This window comes from Heterodontus francisci, chromosome 1, assembly GCF_036365525.1.
Source record: "Heterodontus francisci isolate sHetFra1 chromosome 1, sHetFra1.hap1, whole genome shotgun sequence".
NCBI lineage: Eukaryota > Metazoa > Chordata > Chondrichthyes > Heterodontiformes > Heterodontidae > Heterodontus > Heterodontus francisci.
The window spans coordinates 279333783-279358092 of NC_090371.1; the positions used below are offsets into that span (position 1 = coordinate 279333783).

Consider the following 24310-nt stretch of genomic DNA (forward strand, 5'->3'; position numbering starts at 1 on the left):
ACCTTCCTGCACTATCCCTTACTGTTCAAAAATCTTCTCATTTTTCTAAACTCCAGGGAATATACCCAAAAATAGTCAATCTCCATTCATAGGACAATCCTCTCATCCCAGGCCAGCCAACCTTCATTGCACTCTCTCTAAGGCAAATATATCCCTCCTTAGGGAGGGAGCAGATTATCTAGTCATTGCTGTTTGTGGGAGCTTGCTGTGCACAAATTGGCTGCCGTGTTTCCCACCTTACAACAGCGACTGCACTTCAAAACTACTTCATTGGCTGTATTGAGGGGGTCCATTGGTCACGAAAGGCGCTACATAAATGCAGGTCTTCCTTTGCATGCACACTGTAAAGCAAATACGTGGGGGGCTTTGTGAAATTCTGGATATATTCCTGCAACTCTCAAAATAGTCAATGGAAGCGAGATTTTTTTTTAATTCCAGGATGTCAGAAGAGAATTGAACTAAAATGGGTTGTTTATTTTTTGCTTGTTGCAAATCATACTTTCAGTCAATGGATGATAAATTTCCGACAAGGTGAGCTGACTTCTGCCGGCAGATTCTACCCCCTTCTCTGAAATGCTTGCTGTTACGTAGGTGGGTGGGGAAGAAGGCAGTTTTCTTCCCCCCTCCTCCTCCTCGCTTGGTGAAAAGACTTGAATGGGACGGAAGTGGAGAGATAAGGGAAGAGCTTTGCAGAGCAGAGGGAACGCGGACCGGATCGCGAGTGGCAACACAACGTTCGAATAGAATCCTGGCCCGGATCGCCTGCAAAAGGTGAGGGGGAAAGCCGATCGCTTGCAGCTTTTGGAAGAAGGCTTGTGACATATGCAAACTCTTTTGCAAGTTGCAACGAAAGAAAAGGGAAGGAAAGGAGAGGAGAGGAGAGGGAGGGGGGTAAAGAAAAAAAGTTAGTGACTCTGTGCGCTTTTTAGAAGGTGGAGATCCCGATGCATTTCTTATTTATTTCAGTTAGCTCTTAACCTGCAAATGTGACTCTCACTTCCACGCATCTTAAACTCTTACTTCGCAAGGCGCTGCCCTGCCTATTAACAAAAAGCGACCTGAAATTAACTTGATAGAGGGAGGATTTGCAATGGTATTATGCAATGAAGATCTTACTGCAGATATTTAAAGTGTATTTTAATGGGCATTTTGTCAACGCGCATTATGTGGGTGTTTGGGAGTTGTGAGGAATGTAGGTAATTTTTTTTTAAAAAAAACAATTCTTTATTGTTGCAATCACTTACAAAAAATCCTAAATCGGCTCGCTGAAAGCGTGCGGTCGTGTCTGTGATGGACAGGGAGGTCGACCAATCGGTGTGGGTGATTGTTGTTGCACCTTTTTTACGCTGTCCAATCGGCGTGGGCGCGGCTAGTGGGGCCTGTGACGTAATGCCCAGCCCTTCCAGGAAGTGCCTGAATGGACTTGTCCAAATTGCTCAGTCCAGCAAAGAGAGTGCAAGGCTGTCTCCTGCTCACTAACCCTTCTACAAGTCACAGGATCTCCTGTTGCCCCTTGAATGCAATAGGTAGGGCTGTGAAGGGGGAGCATGATCATGGCCTTGTATCCTGACATAGTATGCAGCATGTTGGAGCCTGTTGGTTATGGCACTGTATCCCTGTGGCTGGCCATGCACGGTGCTACTTCCCTGTTCTGCTGTGAAAGATGACCTGTTTTGATCAACGCTGCTTCTCCACAAATTAGGAAATGTGTGTTTCAGCATGCTCCTAATCTGCACCACTCCTATCTGTGAATGTCACTTCCTGATATTGGCAATGCTTATTTCATTAAAATGTGATTATATGGTCAAGTTACATTTGAGTCAAGTAGCCCTGCTTCTGTGCTGCACATTCTATGAATCAGGTTTCTAATATAAGAGCAGAAAATGCTCAGCAGGTCAGATAGCATTGGAGAGAGAGAGAGAGAACTGGAGTTAAAAGAGAATAAGGGGTTGCCCATTTAAGAGAGATGAGGAGGAATTTCTTCTCTCTGAGGATCATGAATCTTTGGAATTCTATACCCTAGGGAGCTGTGGAGGCTGAGTCATTGAATATATTCAGGGCTGGGTTAGACAGACTTTTGAACTATGGACAGTCAAAGATTATGGGGAACAGGCAGGAAAGTGGAGTTAAGGCCAAGATCAGATCAGCCATAATTTTACAGAATGGCTGAGCAGGGTTCGAGGGGCTGAATGGCTGACAATTCCTATTTCCGATATGAATGATTCAGATTAACAAACTATTTCTAGTACTGGGTTAGTAGAAGAGAATTCAGTTGATCAGTTTTTGATTCCCAACCGGAGTTGAACTGTCTTTTGAACTGAACTTAATTAGTACTGGCTGAGGGTGGAATTTGTTGGATTAAACTGTGCGCTGATGTGAGCTGAAAATCTCCCATGCTTGCACGGCTGATTTGTGGCTTCAGTTTGGTGAGCACAAGCTGATGTGGCAGAGAAGTCGATGGCATAGACTGTCCTGGCTGGAGCAGATGTGTGATTTATGCCTTGTTACCCAGTGCTGTGACCAAGTTCAGAAAACAGGAAGGGTGGAAATAAGCAGCTGTCATTTTTAAAGAGAAAATATCTGGAGCACTGGATTTGGAACTAGAGTGTTAGGGAGTGCTTAGCCTGAATGAACATGTAAATCCCGCTCTTCAAAGGGCCACTGGCATTTACAGAGAATACTCAAAACAAAATACTGCAGATGCTGGAAATCAGAAATAAAAACACAAAATGCTGGAAAACACTCAATAGGTCAGGCAGCATCTGTGGAGAGAGGCAATCAATTAACTTTCCAGGTTGATTACCTTTCATCCCTGTTTTGAGAGTGTGTCTGTCCTCGGGGTGGGGTTGGGGAATGTAGAAGAGGTATTTATTTTAAACAGATGAATCCAAAATGAGTGAGTAGGACAGGCAAGTTTGTTTAAGGAATTTTGACATAAACGTCCAATAGTATGTAATGTAAGGTTTGGACTGTTAAGTTCAGGTAGTGCCTCTGTGCAATGGGACCTGTCTGTGGCAACCACTTCTACCTACCTCGATATAGCGCTTCTTGCATTCAGAAGTAAATCAGTATGCTTTCTATAATGAGGAAAAGGATTATGTAGAATGACATAAAATATACAGCAAAGAAACAGGCCATTCAGCCCATTCAGTCCATGCCAGTGTTTATGCTCCACACAAGCCTCTTCCCATTCTTCCTTATCTCACTCAATCAGCATAAGCCTCTCTTCCCCTCTCCCTCATCTGTTTTATCTAGCTTCGCCTTAGATGACTCTGTACTGTTCAGCTCAACTATTCCCTGTGGCAGTGAGTTCCACATTCTCACCACTCTCTGGGTAAAAAGGTTTCTCCTGAATTTCCTATTTGATTTCCTGGTGGCTATCTTTTATTGGTGGCCTCTAGTTTGGCTCTTCGCCACAATTTACAGCACTCAAACGGGCCATTTGCGTCGCACTGATGTTAATGCTCCACACGAGCCTCCCCCCACCCACCTTCATCTCACCGATCAGCATATCCTTCTAGTCCTTTCTCCCACAAGTAATTGTCTTAGCTATACTGATCTTGGAGAAAGAAAAGGCTTGGATGAGGAACTGAGAGCGCAGTGAAAGAACAGCTTGTCTTTGAAAGCACAATGAGGGGGTGGTGAGGCCCATGTGGAGGGGATTGGATAGACAGTTTTAGTGGGCAGAAGCATTAGTGAACCAGAGGGGAAGCACTGGGGTAGTTGTTTGATGTTGAAGTGGAGTGCAATACAGGGATTAAAGACTGTAGGTGAACACTAAGGGGTGGGTTGGCTGAGGTCATTGTAAAACAAGAATGTGAAGTTTAGAATTGACATGTTGGGGCAGGAGGAGCCAGTGCAGCTCAGAGTAGTTCAGATGTCTTAATAGATTTTAAAAAAAATTTGAAATCATTAAATGATCCAGCACCGAAGGAGGCCAGAATTCAGAAATGTGTGTGTGTCTGTCTGTCTGTCTTATCAGATTAGTAAGACTAATTTTTCAGATTACTACTTCTTACATTAATATAAAACTTTCTGAAGTTGCTTGATTGTTTTGCATTAGAGTTTCTATTTAGGTTTGTGGATTTTTTTGGTTTCAACAAATTTGTCTTCTTGTGAGGGAGAACCTTTTTTTTTTAAACTAATCCTGAAGCCGATGCACGTCATTAGCCTGACTGAGTGAGCAGACTGCAGTAGCTCATTGCAAGTAAGGGCGGCACAGTGGCGCAGTGGTTAGCACCGCAGCCTCACAGCTCAAGGGACCCGGGTTCGATTCTGGGTACTGCCTGTGTGGAGTTTGCAAGTTCTCCCTGTGTCTGCGTGGGTTTTCTCCGGGTGCTCCGGTTTCCTCCCACAAGCCAAAAGACTTGCAGGTTGATAGGTAAATTGGCCATTATAAATTGTCACTAGTATAGGTAGGTGGTAGGGAAATATAGGGACAGGTGGGGATGTTTGGTAGGAATATGGGATTAGTGTAGGATTAGTATAAATGGGTGGTTGATGTTCGGCACAGACTCGGTGGGCCGAAGGGCCTGTTTCAGTGCTGTATCTCTAATCTAAAAAAAAAAATCTAAACTGGGTGGAGGCTAGTTGCACATTCCGAGCGTATAAAATAAAAGGAGGAAGCGGAGTGAGGTGCTGTTCAAAATTCACATCCGCTGTTTAGACTCATATGGTACAGAAGGAGGCCATTTGGCCCATCGTACTTGTGCTGGCTTTTTGAAAGAGCTATTCAGTTAGACCCACCCTCCTGCTCATTTTCCCCCATAGCCCTGCAAGTATTTATCCAGTTCCCTTTTGAAAGTTACGATTGAATCTGTATCCAGCGTCCTTTTCAGGCAGTGCATTTCAGGTCACAACAATTCATTGTGTTTATTTTTTTTTAAAGTCTCTTCATCTGTCTTGTTAAATCGAGTCTACAGAGAGAGAAATCAGCCCAGCTGGTTTGTGCTGGTGTTGAGGCTCCACATGTGTCTCCTCCCACTCTCCATCTCACCCCATCAGCACATCTTTCTATTCCTTTCTCCTTCATGCTTATCTAGCTTTACCTTAAATTTATCCATACTATTTGTCTCAACTACTCCGTGTGGTCATTAGTTTCACATTCTAACCATCTCTTTTGCCAATTACCTTTAAATCTGATTGCCCTGAATACTGACCCTCCTCTCAGTGGAAACAGTTTCTCCGTAAACTATGAAAACTCCTCATAAGTGTTTTTTTTAATGGCCTTGCTGAACCCACCCAACTCTCTGTGGTTTGTGTCAGTGTCTTGAGCCTAAACCCAGACTATTAAATTGTGCTCTTAAAAAGGAGCTTTTATTGAATCTTATTAATTTAAAAGTAAATCCCAGGAATTCCACTGTTAGTTACTTGTAAGAACTTGTGTGGAGCCTGATGTCAGCCAAGGTTCAGTGGGTAGTACTCTGTCCTCAGAGTTAGTAGATTGTGGGTTCAAGTCCTATTCCAGAGCCTTAAGCTTAAAAATCAAGACTGACAGTCCTAATGCAGTACTGAGGGAGTGCAGCAGTGTCAGAGATGCTATCTTTTCGATGAGATTCTAAAACGAGACCCCATCTGCTCTCAGGTGGATGTAAAAGAGAAGATGGCACTATTTCAAACAAGAACAAGGGAGTTCTCCCCGGTATCCTAGTCAATATTTATCCCTCAACCAACATCACTAAAACACAATCTGGTTGTTATCACTTTGCTGTTTGTTGTATGCAAATTGGCTGCCACATTCCCTACCCTAAAATCGCCTATATCCACCTTCATAACATTGCCTGACTTTGCCCCTGTCTAGGCTCATCTGCTGCTGGAACCCTCATTCATGCCTTTGTTACCTCTAGACGAATATTCCAACATACTCCTGGCTGGTCTCCCACATTCTACTCTCCATAAACCTGAGGTCATCCAAATCTCAACGCACCAAGTCCCATTCCCCTATCACTCCTCACCTGCATCGCCTTCTGGTCAAGCAACTTTTTGATTTTAAAATTCTCGTCCTTGTTTTCAAATCCCTCCATGGCCTCGCCCCTCCCTACCTCTGTAATCTCCTCCAGCCCCATGATGCTCCGAGATATCTGCACTCATCTAATCTCATCTGGTCTCTTGAACATCCCCGATTTTAAAAAATTGCTCTACCATTGATTGCCACACCTTCAGCACCTCGGCCCAAAGCTCTGGAATACCCTCCCAACATCTCTCTGCCCCTCTACCTCGCTTTCCTCCATTAAGATACTATTAAAACTTACCTTTTTGACCAAGCTTTTGGTCATCTGACCTAATGTCTCCTTATGTGGCTTGGTGTCACGTTTTGTTTTATAATGCTACTGTGAAGCACCTTGGGATGTTTTCTTATGTTAAAGGTGCTATTTAAATTCAAGCTGTGGAAGTTGTTCAGAAAGTACTTCATTAGCTATAAAACATTTTGGGATTTTATAAAGGGCACCATATAAATGAAAGTCTTTTTCTTAATTCTCATGAGTACTGGTTCAAAAGGGACCAATTATGATTTTTCTGCCTGTGTTCTGCCAACCCCCTTTGAGTCTGGCTATAACTTAAAAAGCTCTTCACGTTGTTTCTGCTGCAGTAGGAATTGAAATTAATAAATACCATGCTGGTAACTTCAGGACTGTACATCTGCAAGAGGACTAAAATTGTAATCTGTGTAGATGAAAGAAACTCAATGCAAATCCATTTGAACAACCAAATGCAATTCTGACCTGCAGCAAAGAAAAAACACACATATGGAGAGCATCTTTTTTTATTTAACTGCCTGGGCTATGAATTCAACCAGGGCTGAAGGAAGCATTTTGAGGTACAACAGTTGACTGAAAAGTGCAGCCCTGGGTGTCAGGAGCCAGCCTATACACAGATGGCAGTGGACCAGACCTCCACAAAGCACAAGAGACACTGCTGGCCTTGCAGAGATCCTTGCTGAAAAATCATTAGGTTTCCACATAACATACCGACAGATCTAAATTCAGTATCTCAGACCCTGGCTGTAGGTTCGGATATGTTTCAGCCAATCAGCTGATGCTCTCCAATGCAAGATGATATTTCTAAATCTTAAGAGTCTTGTATTAAATGCAGCTGACAGTATCTGAATGATATTTCCTTCATCCCAGTTATAGCAATGGTAACATTGCGTAGTTTCTGCAGCTCTTGACTTCTGTCCTTCCTCTTTAGCATCACTAATCACGCAGAACTTTTGTAGCCTTCTCAGCATGGTACCTACCTGGGTACCTGATCCGGGAATCTGAACACTTTTCAAATTGATGGCAGAATGATCCCAGAGCACAGTGGAAAAGTCTTTAGAATGTGCTCCAAGCAAAATAACTTAATGCAATGTTTGGTGTATTACAGTTGATCAGTTATATGCTGCTACAGGATTAAATTAAAAAAAAAAATTTTTTTAAATTCATTTGTGGGATGTGGGCGACACTGGATAGGCCCGCAGTTATTGCCCATCCCTAATTGCCCTTAAACTGAATGGCTTGCTAGGCCATTTCAGAGGGCATTTAAGAGTCAACCACATTGCTGTGGGTCTGGAGTCACATGCAGGCCAGACCACATAAGGACAGCAGATTTCCTTCTCTAAAGGACATTAGTGAACCAGGTGGGTTTTTACAACAATCGACAATGGTTACCATTAGACTATTTAAAAAAAAAAAAATTCCCAGATTAATTGAATTCAAATTTCACCATGGTAGGATTTGCACCCATGTCACCAGAGCAGTAGCCTAGGTCTCTGGGTTGCTAGTCCAGTGACATTATCACTACACCACTGCCTTCCTTCAATTATTGTGGGTGTTTGGAGGACTACGTTTGAGAGCAAAGCAGCTTGCAACCATTGTGTTGTATAGCAGACTGTAGCACTACAGATCCGTACTGTAGTGTTGTAGGTGAGCTGGTCTAGTGTGTTTCAACTTATTTTGCATTCTGTCGTCCAGAGAGTAAACATTCCGTTTCTGAAATACAAAATGTTTCACAGCAAAAGACTTTTGCGGTGTCAGAATCATAGAACGGTTACAGCACTTAACGAGGCCATTCAGCCAGTGACTTTAAGAAAATTTGGTGGTTTATAACAAGGCTGTTAGTATTTATTGGAGATAGTTATGTTCTTGAAGTTCCTTTTTGTTACAGTTAATGGTGAATTTGTTGGGAAACTTTGCTGCTGGAAGGTGAAATGGGCCTGACAGTATAGCAGCTATAAATGTTTAACCAGATAGTTGCATTTCATGGCAGTTGGAATAGGAAGTTTCCAGTTCAGTGGAAGTGGAGGCAGTATCAGACTATACGCTGTATTATATATGTTGCAAAGTTCAGAAATACCTGCCAATAGTCGCTGAAAGCTAAGTGCCTCAAAATCCTGCCGGCTAGGAAATGCGCAAATTGTTTTTCATAGATTGCATTACTTGCCAATGATAACTGCATATCTCACACCAAGATGCACATTGTGACTGAGAGAATTGCAGTGTGGGGTCGTTTGTGTCTTAAAATAGTCTTTCTAGTAAAGGTTTGAGAAGTCCAAAGTTTGAAATGCTGTGCATTGTTTTTGTACCTTTTACCCTAGTGATTTGAGGGCTTTATGCAAGAGTACTAGGTAGAAATCTGCACCAGTTTGTAGTTTGATAAATGTTCTGCTCTCCCACGCTTCATATCCTATTCAAGAGGATGGTCGGGTAATCTTCTGCCAAGTATATGCCGATGTTGAACCAGCCATGAAGAGGTACTGTGTGGAGAATCTATGGGAGTGAACTTGGATGCTCGTCTTACTGCATTGGGGTTCCAATATGTCACTGCATTGCTTTACCACCTGCACTTTCCAAACTGAGGTTTACAGGCTCAGATGGCCTTTTGAGTATCCAGTCCATCAGTTCCCCAGGCCACTTGTGACATTGTTGCACAATTACAATGACTAGTTTCACAAGTAGATGGGTGTGGAAAGGTAGGTCTCACCATGCCTAACTACTGCTATCTCCTAATGTCCTTCTGCCCCTTCCACACAACTATACTCATCACCTGCTGGGAAGCTTATTAAATATTCCCTTTATCTCTTTTCCCCCTTCTCCCTACTCTTCATTTCCTTTTCTTGCTTTTTAAAGGTGGTGAACTGCCACATGTTTATTCCTCTTGTGTGAGTCGTAATGAAGCTTTAGACAGGGCATACAACCCCAAGGCAGGGTGGGAAGGGGCAGTACAACTGAGGCAGATTTTTGTCCTCGTGTTTAAGCACTTTCCATTGGAGACTATCGAAATCCAGGTTTGGGGACCTTGGCTGTTTTGCTCCCCGCTCCAAAATCAGAAAGCAGTGAAAGCAATTGTGGTGCCCCCTCAGAGACATAAACCCATCTGCCCTCTTGGGAGGATGTACAAGATTCCACGGCACTATTTTTGAAGAAGAGTAGGGGAGTTCTCCCTGGTATCCTGGCCAATATTTATCTCTTAACCAACATCACTCTAACAGATTATCTGGTCATTATCACATTGCTGTTTGTGGGAGCTTGCAGTGTGCAAATTGGCTGCCACTACACTTCAAAAGTACTTGATTGACTGTAATGTACTTTGGGACATCTGGAGGTCATGAAAGGTGCTATATAAATGCAAGTCTTTCTTTTCACCTCTTAGATCAAAACAGGAATTTGAGTCTATATAGTTCAGTGCTGCATGATGACGTGTATTTTACCCAGTGAGTCATCAGGGAAACTGGATCAAGAATGTTTTTATAATGTAAAAAAATTCATTTATGTAATATTTTTCTCTCCCAGATCTCTTCAGATGGTCCTTGTACAATGACCATGTTTGGGGAGAATGTGGGGTTAGGGCAGGGCAGTGGGTGAGCTGTGCTCATGTTCGTGTGGGGAATGGGTTTTTGGGAAGTAGAGTTTGGCTTGAATGTCTGGTATTTGCTGTGAACTATGAACCAAACTTTAACATTGATTTGCGTCCAAGAAAGAGCAAACTTGCGGTTATAAACCACTTTTCATGATCTTGAGATATGCCAAGTGCTTTACAGCCAATGAATTACTTTCGAAGCCTAGTCGCTGTTGTAATGTGATGTCCAATTTGCACATAAACTGTTTTAGGCTTCGGTTTAATGACACATCTGAAGGATGGCACCTCCAACAGCGCAGCCCTCCCTTCAGAGGATTCAGAGGCGAGAGTGTTACTAACGGAGCCAAGTCAGTATAGGTGTAGGAACGTCTGGTGGTTCAAGCTGTCATCAGATTCAGAGAAATTGCTGTTTCCAAAAAAAAAATGAATAAGCTGGACCAAGTAAATTTGTAACAAAACTTGACAACAGTGCTTTACTAGTGTTCAGTTTTTTTGAAGCAATATATGAGGCTCAAGGTTAACAGCAAGAAGGCAATCAGTAAATCTCATTGATATCCCCTGTTGGCTTCAGACTGTAGTGGAAAGGGCAGGTTTCATTCTCTCACAATCATGCACTTGTCTAATTGTATTATAACCAGTGCGGTGGGTGCTGGTGGAGATGGTTTGGTAATCATTGCAGATAACAATGTCTGTTTCAGTTTTCTTTTTATTCATTTGTGGATAATTAGCGATAAATTCCCTTTGGACTGACATTTCAGAGGCCATTTTAAGAGTCAGCCACATTGCTGTGGGTCTGGAGTCACATGTAGGCCAGACCAGGTAAGGACAGCAGATTTCTTCCTTCCCTAAAGGACATTAGTGAACCAGATGGGTTTTTACAACAATCAACAATAGACTAGCTTTTTTTAAAAATCCTAGATTAATGGAATTCAGATTTCACCATCTGCCATGGTGGGATTTGAACCCATGTCCCAGAGCAGTAGCCTGAGGCTCTGGGTTACGAGTCCAGTGACTATACCACTGTGCCACTGTCTCCCCACCTAGAGTCTGTATTGGAGGCACCCAAGCATACGTTCTCTGTAAGTAATGTTTTGGATGTACTTGCTGTTAAGCAGGGTTTAGGCTACAACTAAAATCAAACCTTTTAAGTTAGTAACCTTGCGTCATGGTAAAGCCCTGAAATGCTTTGGTCTAATCTTACACTCGCTTCCTTTATATATAGCAGGTGCTGGCTGCCAAATTTGTGCTGTTTTTATTCTTTGCAGACTGATAGCGGACGAGTGCACACAGTGTTCTCTGCTGTCAAGACCAATAAGCTCTTGGTCATAGAAAGGTAAAACTTTTGGATTATGCAAAGAATTGATGTCAGGCGTAGTATCTTTTTTTTAGATTTCATTTGTACTGGAAGGAAATAGTCTGAGAGTAAAATTTGTTGGTAATTTTTGTCAGATGATTTTGTTTCTCTGTTCTCAGTTGTTTGATATTTTCCTGCACCTGATACCAATTCCTATCTATTTAATCTTTTGGAACAGTAGAGTTGTAAAAAGGCTTGCGATAGTGTTTGACATTATATGTAGAAAGAGCACCTGTACTCGCCAAGCATTCTGCTCAGTTATGTGTCTGCACTAAGCTTTGAAGCATTCTGTATTTCAATGTATTGGACAGACAGATTGTTATGTCCAAGCTGGTTTAGGTTGGGGATACCCCACCTATGTGTATTTGACCTATTAACAATATATGTATTGTGCCTTTTTTTAAGGCTGCAGTTCCAATAAGTGGGGTTTATTTACTGCAAGGAGTGTTTGGACTTTGAGATTTGGTAAGGATGCAATTGCTGGCTCTTAATGTGCCCAAGTGCTGATCATGTCTGAGAAGGGATTTGGGTAATATTGATTTACTGTCAATCAACATCTCCACATTTGTGTCCTCCTCCTTTCGCAAAAAAAAGGACAACTTTTGAGGCAAAATGGGGAACTGAACTCGTTATATTAATTTAGTATATTAAGATAGATTTTGCACCGATTTCCATACCTATTGGGAAAGATGGAACAGGCTGGGGCTATTTTCTCTGGCAAAGAGAAGACTGAGGGGGTGACCTGAAGAGGTCGCCTTTAAGATTATGATCGAGTTTGAGAGAGTAGACATAGAGAAGATGTTTTCACTTGCAAGCGAGGCCAGATCTAGGGGCCTTAAATAGAAAAGAGCCACTAATAAATCCAATAAGGAATTCAGGAAAAACTTCTTTATCCAGCCAGTGGTGAGAACAAACAGTAGTTGAGGCGAATGATATAGGTTCATTTCGGAAGAAACTAGATAAGCACACGAGGGAGACAGGAATTAGAAGGATATGTTGATGGGGTGGGAGGAGGCTCGTGTGGAGCATAAACACGTGGGTGGATCTATGGGGCCAAATGGCTGTTTTTGCACTGAAAATACATCATAATAGAAGTAAGTGCAACTAGATTTCCAAATAAAAGGGGGCTTCATTGAATTGCTTGAACTCACTCTATTTTTATTAGAACTATGCTGTGGAAAAATCGTGAGAAATAATGCAAACTTGTACAATTATCATATCTGTTCACATGCATTTGTAGTAATTTTTGTGCGTTTCCTTTTCCTCTTCAGTTGGCTGATTTAGACCCGGGTGTTTGAGAAAGTCAGATCATGAGCAACTACACTGTCTCTTTGCAAGGACCAGCCCCATGGGGGTTCAGACTTCAAGGGGGCAAAGACTTCAACATGCCACTGACCATCTCCAGGGTAAGCATGGATTCTTTATATTTCCCCGGCCCCCACTGATGTCTGAGCAGCTGTGTGCTAATCTAAACTGCTACCGTAAGCATCCTTGAATCAGCAACATAATCTGCATGATGAAATATCGTTAGGATTTATAGGCTTGGTGGCTTTCTGTTGGCTAGCTTGGAGTTCACCAAACTCCTCCAGAATATAGCATCAAACTCTCGTCCTGTCTTTTCTACTGAATGCTGTGACAAAGTTTTTTTTTGGCACCTAGGTACGGTGTGCACCTGCCTAGATTGCCATTATCCACGTTTTTCCCAAAGGCTGGTCTTTGGTTGTCCTTTTGCAGTGCAAGCTCCCACTCCTGTGAATACCTCTATTTGAGGTTTTCTGCACATTATTTTTTTAATACCCGGCATTTATTTATATTTTTGAACTGTAGAGGAGTTTGAGGGTTATGGGGGACAGGCAGGAAAGTGAAGTTGAGACCAAGAGCAGATAAGCCATGATCTTATTGAATGGCGGAGCAAGCTCGAGGGGCCATATGGCCCACTCCTTCTCCTATTGCTTACGTTTTTAAGAGCAGACAGAACAGTCTTCAGAAACTTCCCTCAGTTGGAGGCCAGTAAGCTTTTTCTTATTTGTTCTTGAGATATGGGCATCACTGGCTATACCAGCATTTGTTGCGCATCCCTAATTGCCCTTGAACTGAGTGGCTTCCTAGGCCATTTCGGAAGGCAACCTTGCTGTGGGTCTGGAGTCACATGTAGGCCAGACCAGGTAAGGATGGCAGATTTACATCCCTAAAGGGCATTAGTGAACCAGATGGGTTTTTGCAACAATTGACAATGGTTTCGTGGTCACATTAGACTATATTTTAATCCCAGATTTATTAGTTCAAATTTCACCCATCTGCCGTAGTGGGATCCGAACCCATGACACCAGAACATTAGCCTGGGGCTATGCGTTACTAGTCTAGCGACATTACCACTATGCCACCGCCTCCCTTGACGCATGTGTTTTATAACTAATAAAGAAAAATGTTCAAAGCAAATGAGGACAGGGAGGGAAAAAATGCTATTGTTTTATCTCCTGAGTTGCTCAGAGAAGTACCCAAGAGATTAATCTTTAATTCCTGGAGACTCCAGGAGCGTTGATGACCCTAGTTTTTGTGCAGAGTCTACAGCAACTGTGCAAACTGTACCATGGCACTTCACTGCATCTGCCAGTGCAGTACTGCCGGCTTGTCTTAAGCTGGAAAATTCAGTTCACCAGTTTGCTTGGGGCAGGTTTTTCTTGCCTTGGTGAGATAACAGAGCAAAGCACCATGCCAGTTTGGAGGGAAATGTGCAATGTATGCTCGTTCTATTTTTAGCTGCTCTGCTTTTTATTGGCGCCAGTGGCATGTTTGCACATCAGCTCCGGAGCAGGAGTTCTGCCTAATCCCAGTGTGAACTGGCCGGATCTACCAGACTCTGCCACCTGGCAGCACTAGGTGAGAAACCAGGAACCTACCACTGACACTAATATAAAAGGGTCTTTTCTTTTTCTTGGCCAAGGGTTGGGAGGGGAGGCAGAGGATGTAAACCTAAATTTTGAATAAAATGTTTTCTTTTTACGCTTTCTTCAAACAATCCAACACCCATTTCTACAAGTAAAATAATCCATTCTTTTGCTATAGTAGGCTGCACTCTTTCACATAAAAATTGGTTGCTGAACAAACTTACCCAAAGGCTTAAAATAAAGAACTTGCACTTCTATAACACCTTTCATGACCTCAGGACATCTCAAAACACTTTACAGTCAATGACGTACTTTTTGAAGCATAGTCACTGTTGTAATGTGGGGAAAGCTCAGTAAATGGGTGAAATGGTGTGATAACAAGCCAGAAAGGCCCCAACCTTGTCTGTGCTGCATTACCTAACCTGAGATAGAGCTGCTGGTTGTACACTGATTGTTAGCGCAGGCTTGGAGGGCCGAAGGGCCTGTTCCTGTGCTGTAATTTTCTTTGTTCTTTGTTCTAGATTATAATTTTTTTTTAAATGTATTCATTGCACGATTTTTCTTTTTTGTGTTTTTAGTGAGTGTGTTTTCCCTAGCTCTAGGTCACCTGTTTGGAATCTGATTACTGTTCATTTTACCAGCCAGAGTGCACGTGTCGGGCAAAATTGCTGGTTGCCGGGCACACAAATACCACAATCCTTATTGAACGTGTGTATCATTGCACAAGTTCAAAACTGTGGAGAAAATAAACGGATAAATGCATCTTGCAGGCACGCTGAAATCCCGTGGAAAATCTTTCAAGCGCTGTCTCGCCATTGCAATATTAGCACCTGGTGCTCCCGTCGCTGTTGTGAATGACGCTTGCTTTTCTAATAAAAGCTTTCCAAGACTCGAGAGTGTGTGTTTGCCAGGTTGACAGTTTGAGCCTTTCCAAATTCTTTTCCTTGTGGAGCACAGCGAGTGTCGATATACAGCTGGACGGGAATGCCTCTCTAGCTGCTCAGAATGCTAATTACAGGGCTTCAAGCTCCAATGATCAGAGGTGTATAGCAGCCGATCGGGTAAAGGTACTTTTTAGTTCTCCCACAAAAGGGCCCTGTGTTTCTGTGACCTTTGCTGGGCCTCTTACTCTGTGCTTGTCATTTCTGTTACACTCAGGGCATTGCTGCTGATTAATGGGCTGATATTAGATGTTTGAGTAATAAGAGAGAACTCATTTATATGACGCCTTTCACAGCCTCAGGATGTCCCAAAGCACTTTGCAGCCAATGAAATACTTGTGAAGTGTAGTCAATGTTGTCGGAAACACAGCAGCCAATTTGCACACAGCAAGCTCCCACAAACAGCAGTGATGTTGTTTGAGGGATAAATAGTGGCCAGAACACCAGGGCGAGCTCCTGTATTCTCCTTTGAAATAGTGCTGTAAGATTTTTTTAATATCCATCTGAGAGGGTAGATGGGGCCTTGGTAAATTGTCAACTTGTCACCCGTGTGTGAAACTGGCATTGCAGATTGGAATCCATTACAGGAACTGCCCGAATTATTTTTTTTCATTTCTATTTGTGAGTGCCAACATGTTCCGCACCCTGAGAAGTGGCTCAGTGGGTGGCACTCTCACCTCTGAGTCAGAAGGTTGTCGGTTCAAACCCCACTTTAAGGCTTGAGCACAATAATCTAAGGTGACATTTCGGTGCAGTACTGATGGAGTGCTGCGCTGACAAAGATGTCATCTTTCTGTTGAGATGTTAAACCGAGGCCATGTCTGCCCCCTCAGGCGGACGTAAAAGATCCCATGACAGTAGTTTGAAGAAGAACTGGGGCGTTCTCCCCAGTGTCCTGGACAAAATCAGATTATCTGGTCATTGTGACGTTGCTTTTGGTGGGAGCTTGCTGTGCTGCCACGTTTCATGCACTACAACAGTGACGACGCTTCAAAAGTACTTGATTGGCTGTAAAGCTCTTTGGGACGTCCGGTGGCCGAGAAAGAAGCTATGTAAAAGGTTTTTTGTTCTTGCTTTTTGCCAAGCGTTTTATCTGTCGGGCCTTAACCCTCAACTTTTAGGCAGGTTCCGGCTCATTTTATAAGAGCTGATCAACTCAGTGGTAATTCCTTTGTTTTTTGGAAAAGAAAATACTGATTTGAGAGTCATGTGGAAGAGAATTCAGGGTACAAGTGTTTCAGCAAAGCAGGATTAATCATGCCTTTTGTACCCTGTCACTCAACTCAAACACAGCCTTTGGATAAAGCTATTTCAGAGGCGGGTATCTGCATGAATAAAACTCACTTGCTCATTATTAGTGCGTCAGTTTTATTGAGAATATACAATAGAGATTTTTTTAAACTGAGGATGTGAAGAAGAAAATAAATCTGTTGTTGATTTATTCTAAGACACCCTTAACCTCTGCAGCTATTTTGGAGTTGCCGATTAGTCCTCCCCAACCTGCAGCCACATCCTCTTCACTGACCAAGGCCAGCATGACTAAATATTACTTGTCATAATCTCATCAAACGTGCAACACAAACATGATGTGTCTGCTTTTTACCTTAGCCTGACCTTATTCCTTAAACAGTGATCGAAGCCTGAAATGTAGGTTTAATCCAGTTATCCTTTTGTATTTCATTTTTCCCCCCAAAATGTGGCTTTGCCCTTCCTGTGCTGGCGAATTCTCCATTCTGCAAGAATCCAGTCACACATACTTTAAAAGAAAACGTGGAACAGAGCCAAGTTTACACTTTGACCTTCAGCAGCTGAGTTTAACGCCATTGTTGTGCCTTCTCACTTGCGTAACTGTTGCCCTCCTGGTGTATTCGATGCATTCGTTTTTGTCAAAAGCCTGACAAGCCAATGTCAAATCAAGGCATATTATCTGCCAATGCAAGTTGTCGAACCTCTGCCACTAAGTATATTTCAACAGGGCAAAATTGTTGTGATATGTTTAGCGACCGAATGAAGTTCAAGGTTTTTGGGGCATTGTTAGATGGCAACAGTCAACTGCTGGGATTTACTACCAAAAACAGTGAAGAGTAGGATTGCACTTTCTCTGTGCTCCTCTAATTCTGTCCTCTTGAGCCACAGGCTTTGATCACTGCACCGTTAATGGCTGTGCCCTAAACCTCTCCACCTGTTCTCCTTTAAGACACTCATTAAAACCTACCTTTCTACCCTAATATCTCCTTATGTGACTCGGTGTTAAATTTTGTTTGGAAATGTCGCTGTGAAGTGACTTGGAATGCTGTACATTAAAGGTGTTACGTATAGGCAGGTTGTTACACTGGGGGTTGTAAACTTGTTTCAGTGCTGTATTGAACTCTATCACCTGGTGAAAAATACTTTGTTGGAGTCACTATCTTCCTAAGTATAGAAAAGGCATAAGTGCCCAGACCCTGGAATAGGTATGCTTGTTGTAAACCAGGAGTCGCTCATCTTTGATTTAAGTGAGAGATACTTCTGATAAAGGAAAAATATCACGAGCTGCTCCCACCCCCTCGCCGCTCGCCATTCACTACACCCTCCTCACTGCTTGTGCGGTGACGTCAGGATGCGCAGATTAATGCTGGCAGGATGATGTGAGCAATTGGACTGTGTTGTCAGGACCTTTATGCGAGATGCTCAAAGGTCGACGCGAGCTACCAGTAACTCCGGATCGATGTGTTGGCGAACTCTGCTGTAGACCATTATGGGACAACTTGGCTGGCATTAAATAACAAGGCAGGCTTGTGCCTTATGACATGTGTTAGAGCAATTGGAGATAAGCTCCTGCTGTCTGCCTCCAGTCCAAAGCACTAATGGCCATGTTGAGGGTGGATTTTTTTTTTGCTGGGTTGCTGGGGTTGGAGAGATGGACTTTTCCATTGGCTTTCCAAAATCTGCCAACGTTTCCAGGGTTACACAAGATATTTAGAGATGAGGGAAGTCACTGAATAGCAATCAGGCGTAGGAATCCTTGGTGATTTCTCTTATCAATATCCCGGGGGTGGTACAGTTGGTCTCAATGCCCCAACTCTTAATCTTTCAATTGTAGCTGGAGCATCTCCAGCAATGATGTCTCTTCATATCCTATATCTACAGTTCCTTGAGAATATATCCTTGCTTCTCCTCATCTACATGCTGGCCCTCAGCAATATCTCCTGCAGATGTGGGGTCATCTTCCACACGTACATTGGCAGCACCTAACTTAACCTCTCCACCATTTGTCTAACCCCTGCCCTGCCCCTCGCTGTGCTATCAGACTGCTTGTCTGATAGCCATTCTTGGATGATCCATAATATCCTCCAGTGAACATTCAGACATGAGAAGGCTATTCAGCCCATTGAGCCTCTTCTATTCAGTTATATCATGGCCCACCTGTACCTCAACTCCATTTACCTGCCTTTTCCTCCATGTCTCTCGCTACCCATCCCCAACAATATCTATCGTCTGTTAGGAAGCTCAAAGTCGTCATCTTTTGGCCCTGCCCACAAACTCCATATCCTCACTTCCATCACCCTCCCCTGCCACTGTCTGCCTCAGCTTGAATCAAACTGTCTTCAGACTCGACTTCCTGTTCAATCTCGAGCTGAGCCTCTAACCTCCGTATCATCTCCATCACGTAGATCACAAGCTACTACCTCTTTTATAACATCACTTGCCTACCACCGCCCAACTGCTTCTGTGTAACTCTCACCAATGCCATTGTCCCCTCCAGGCTACTGTGTTGCAGTGGCTGGTTTCCAATCCACCACCCTCTGCAAACACAAAGCCATGCTCACCTGTACGAGATGCTATATAAATAAATACAAGTTGTTGTACTGTCCCATCTGAGATCAGCTGGCTCTGTACTGGAATTAAACCTATGACCTTCTGGCCTGTTTGGGTCTATTATACAACAACTTGCATTTATTTTAGTGCCTTTATTGCAGTAAAATGTCCCAGGGTGCTTCACGGGGATATTGTCGAACAGAATTTGACACTGATCCGTAAAGCGATTTTAGGACAGGCTTGTCCAAAGAGGTAGGTTTTAAGGAGCACCATAAAGGACGCTAGAGAGGTGGCAGGAATTGCAGAGCTTAGGGCCTAGTTAGCTGAAGGCATGGCCACCAATGGCAGAGTGATGGAAACCAGGGATACTCAAAAAGCAAGGATTTGGAGGAGTGCGGAGATCTCAGTGGGTTGCAGGGCTGGAGGAGATTAGAGATAGGGAGTAGGGAGGCCACGTGGGGATTGGAAAACATTATATGCTCTTCTCACTAACTGCACAGGGAGAGCTCCAAAGCCAAGTCTAATCTAATTTAAGAAAGACCATTTATTCCTGCTGTAATGTTTTGTGTCTTGTAATTGTATTATTGTTGCAGCATTCTTTATACTTGGATTGTCACAGTGTCAGCCATCAAGGATTCATCTCTTACAGACAGCTTTTCTACATTAGGTCACAAAAGAAACTCTGTTTGCTCAAATGGTGTTGTTTAGACAGCCCAATCCCTCCCTTATTAGTCATGCTGAGGAAAGGCAAATATCTAATCGTGGGTGAGCCGCACCCAGCCGCCAGCCTTTCCTGCGTCTTGGGTCGAGTAGGGAGAACGCACAGAACAGTGTGGTCACATTATCTCTCTCTCTCTCTCTCTCTCTTTGTCTCTCTCTCTCTCTCTGCCTCGCTCTCTCTCTCTCTCACTCCCTCTCTCTTCCTGTCTGTCTCTCTCTCTCTGCCTCTGCCTTTCTGTCTGTCTCTTTCTGTCTCATTCTCTCTCTGCCTCACTTTCTGTTTCTTTCTCTCTGCCTCTCTCTCTCTCTGCCTGTCTCTCTCTCTGTCTCTCTGTCTCTGTCTCTGCCTGTGTGTGTGTGTCTCTCTCTCTGCCTGTCTTTCTGTCTCGTTCTCACTCCTTCTCTCTGCCTGTTTGTCTCTTTCTCACAGCCTCTCTCTGCCTGACTGTCTCTGTCTGCCTGTCTCTCTCTCTCTGTCTCTCTTTCTCCCGTTCTGCCTGTCTCTGTCTCTCTGACTCCCTCTCTCTGCCTCTCTTTCTTTCTTTCTCACTCCCTCTCTCTGCCTGTCTGTCTTTCTCTCTGCCTGTCTGTCTTTCTCTCTGCCTGTCTGTCTTTCTCTCTGTCTCTGTCTTTCTCTCTGTCTCTGTCTTTCTCACTGTCTCTTTCTCACTGCCTCTCTGTCTGCCTGCCTCTCTGTCTGCCTGCCTCTCTGTCTGCCTGTCTCTCTGTCTCTCTGTCTGTTTCTGTCTCTTTCTCTCTCTCTCTCTGTCTCTCTTTCTCTCTGTCTCTCTCTTGCTCTCTCTCTGCCGCCCTCTCTCTCTCTCTCTCTCTCTCTCTCTGCCTCTCTTTCTGTCTCTTTCTGTCTCTTTCTCTCTCTCTGCCTGTCTCTCTCTCTCTGCCTGTCTCTCTCTCTCTGCCTGTCTCTCTCTCTCTGCCTGTCTCTCTCTCTCTCTGCCTTTCTGTCTGTCTCTGTCTTTCTGTCTTTCTGTCTCTCTCTGTCTCTCTGTCTCTCTGTCTCTCTGTCTCTCTGTCTCTCTGTCTCTCTGTCTCTCTGTCTCTCTGTCTCCCTGTCTCTCCCTGTCTCTCCCTGTCTCTCCCTGTCTCTCCCTGTCTCTCTCTGTCTCTCTCTGTCTGCCTGTCTGTCTCTTTCTCTCTCTCTCTGTCTCTTTCTCTCTCTCTCTGTCTCTTTCTCTCTCTCTCTCTGTCTCTTTCTCTCTCTCTCTCTGTCTCTTTCTCTCTGTCTCTTTCTCTCTGTCTCTTTCTCTCTTTCTCTCTTTCTCTCTTTCTCTCTTTCTCTCTTTCTCTCTGTCTCTCTGTCTCTTTCTCTCTGTCTCTCTGTCTCTTTCTCTCTGTCTCTCTCTTGCTCTCTCTCTGCCGCCCTCTCTCTCTTTCTCTGCCTCTCTTTCTCTCTGTCTCTCTCTTGCTCTCTCTCTGCCGCCCTCTCTCTCTTTCTCTGCCTCTCTTTCTGTCTCTTTCTCACTCCGCCTGTCTGTCTCTCTCTCTCTGTCTCTGCCTTTCTGTCTCTCTCTGTCTCTGCCAGTCTCTCTCTGTCTCTCTGCCTCTCTCTCTCTGTCTCTGTGTCTCTGCGTGTGTGTGTGTGTGTCTCTCTCTCTCTCTCTCTCTCTGTCTGCCTGTCTCTCGCGCCCTCACTCTCGTCTGTGTCTGTCTGGCTACAGGGAAAGAGTGGGGGAATGGGAGTGACTGGATTGCTCTAGGTACAGCCGGCACTGACCCGATGGGCTGTATGGCCTCCTTTTGTGTTGTAACTGCCTCCCTCTGTCTGTCAGTCTGTCTGATTGGGAAAGGGCTGGCTTCCACTCTGTTCCTTTGCACAGTGACACCATTCAGAGTCACAAGAGCAATATTGTGCTCTGCTTTATATTTTACAAAAAGCACAGTAAATTGTGTTATGTAGCTTTTGAGCGTTACTGCCTTGCTACCTGCTTGGTATCTAACCGTTAAACATTTCACGGGATTCTTATCCTATCTTCCAGATATGGTTGAAGCAAAGGGATTCAGGAATCTGTGTAAACTGAACGTGATGGGGTCTGGCGAGCATTGATAAGTGCCTTTGTTACCAAGGTCAGAAGCAAGTGCAGGATTCCAAGTGGAGCACATGCTTTGGTTTTATAATTGAAAACAACTGCTTCTTCAGATCTGATGGTGTGAACTCTTCATAACCATGTGACCACTGACCCCTTCAGTCATTGGCTTTCCTCTTGATGTCCGTGAGCTTGAAATTGGGGTTCAGAGAACGATTACAACAGATGCATTTGCACCATTGCAATTGATCCCAAAGAGTCTGAGGGCCATGATGCTCTCTCTTATTAGTTTAGTTTAGAGATACAGCACTGAAACAGGCCCTTCGGCCCACCGAGTCTGTGCTGACCATCAACCATCCATTTATACTAATCCTACACTAATCCCACATTCCTACCACATCCCCACCTGTCCCTATATTTCCCTACCACCTACCTATACTAGGGGCAATTTATAATGGCCAATTTACCTACCAACCTGCAAGTCTTTTGGCTGTGGGAGGAAACTGGAGCACCCGGAGAAAACCCACGCAGACACAGGGAGAACTTGCAAGCTCCATACAGGCAGCACCCAGAATTGAACCCGGGTCGCTGGAGCTGTGAGGCTGCGGTGCTAACCACTGTGCCACTGTGCCGCAGATAATATTTGTAATTACTTGAGAGTTAGACTGGCACTGTTTTATTCAATGAAAATTAAAATCTTGGTGTTTTATTTAGTTAACTTTGACAAAACAAATTGTTCCTAATTGCTTGGTTAAGGGTTGAACACTGGGAGCGGTAGAAAGTTTTTACATCAAGTTTGCAGTGCAGAAACAGGCCATTCAGTAGACCCAAGTTATTTACCCCAGTCACTCCCTGTGGTAGCTAGTTCTACATTCTCACCACTCTGGGTAAAGAAGTTTCTCCTGAGTAAAGGCCTGCTCGGGTCTGCAAAAAAAAAAACCCGAGCCGAGCCGAGCCCAACAGAACCACATCCGACCCGGCCTGAGTCCTTCCATTTTTTTTTTTTCCCCGCACACGACCCAACCTGATCATCAGTTAACCTACCTTCCGTTTTTCACTTTGTTGCTGATCTGCACAAGCTTAAAAAGACGGTAACAAAACCACCTTTCTAGTCCAAAAATTAAATTAACATTGGAGCCACTTACCTGTGATAGAGCGTGTCTGACCCAGCCAGATCCGAGCCCGAATGCTGGACCCGGAAGTGCGACCCGATCTAACCCGACACATGTCGTCAGGTCCCGTTGGGTTCGGGTTGGGTAGCAGGCCTTTACTCCTGAGTTCCCTATTGGATTTATTAATGACTATTTATTAGAATCAAAGGCTATAAATATCTTAATATCAGAATCATGCGCTATAAATATCTCACCTACAAGTGTACATCTTCTGCACATCTATGCTATCAAACCCTTTCAGAATCTTTACAAACGCTATCCGGTCTCTCCTCCATCTTCTCTCTTCTAGAGAGGAGATCCTCAGTCTGTTCATTCTCTCTCTCTGATAGGTATTAAAAACGAGGATGCACAAGAGGCCAGAATTGGAGGAGCACAGGGATCTCGGAGAATGGTAGGACTGATTGGAGAGATGAGGAGGTAGTGAGTTTCTGGAGGGATGTGAAAGCAAGGATGGAAATTTTATAATTGAGACTGGCAGACCGGGATCCAGCGTAGGTCAGTGAGCAGCAGGGCTGATGGTGAATGGGACGCAATGTGAATTAGGATACGGGCAGCACTGTTCTGGATGAGTTTATTCATGAATTGCTTGACGTCACATGGCTTATTTTCTGGCCTTTCTGCTTATCCATCCACTCCCCGAGCTTTCCGGTCCAGTTCCACTTAGTTTTTCAAGTGGATCTGGGCTGGAAAAACGCCTGGGAATGTACTTTGCTACATCTCCTGCTGCTTCTCTCTTTCACTTTCTCTTCCCCTAGGGTGAGTGGCTCAGTGGCATAAAGTCAAATTGAGGGATATGGCCTCTACCACATTTCTTGCCATTTACTCTGTCTAAATGCTGGACCAAGGCTCACCCTTCAGTCTGGTGCATTCAAATATCAGTGGACGGGTCTCAGGTTTTTGTTTTTGTTTTCACTGCAATAGGCTTGGGCAGTTTGTTTTCGGAGTGTTAGTATGCACACTTGCCCTCAAAAGATGTTACCTCTGAAAAACATAGGGCAGCTTGGAGGCTGCCTTCTCCCCTCTCCTATAATAGGCCCTCAATTCTGGTCCTCGCTCAGTACAGCCCCTGGATAAAGGCCGTGGATCCAGCCCCTTGATGTGTAAACGATCCCTGGGCTGGAAATCCGAGGGGGAAGATTGAGATGAATGGAAATCCACCACCAATTCTGAAATCTTGGACTGATATCTTCTTGGAGAAGAGCAGTGTGTAATATATTGATGTCGCTAATAGAATGGTGTACTCCAATTTATAGAATATAATGCACATATAATATACCTTCCACGATAGTGCTTCTGATATGTCTTCCTTTTTCCTCAACCGAGGATTCTCTTTCTCCCCCCCCACTGTGGTTGACAGGGCCCTCAACCATGTCAGGCCCATTTCCCACACCTCTACCCTCATCCCTTCCCCTCCCTCCCAGAACTGGGACAGGGTTCCCCTTGTTCTCACTTTCCACCCCACCGGCCTCCAGATCCAAAGGATCATCCTCTGCCACTTCCGCCACATCCAGCGTGATGTCACCACCAAACAAATCTTCCCCTGTCAGCATTCCGAAGG

General features: G+C 44.0%; 1 protein-coding gene across 1 annotated transcript in view; it reads left to right on the forward strand.

Annotated features, from left to right (window-relative positions):
- Nucleotides 1-582: 582 nt before the first annotated feature.
- The window catches only part of LOC137376980 (PDZ and LIM domain protein 5-like), a 241400-nt gene continuing 217672 nt past the window's right edge, over nucleotides 583-24310 (forward strand). Inside the window, 2 exon segments of the mRNA XM_068046029.1 lie at nucleotides 583-771; nucleotides 12463-12597. Of these exon segments, the coding sequence (XP_067902130.1) occupies nucleotides 12502-12597 (96 nt within the window). The 5' untranslated portion in view covers nucleotides 583-771; nucleotides 12463-12501.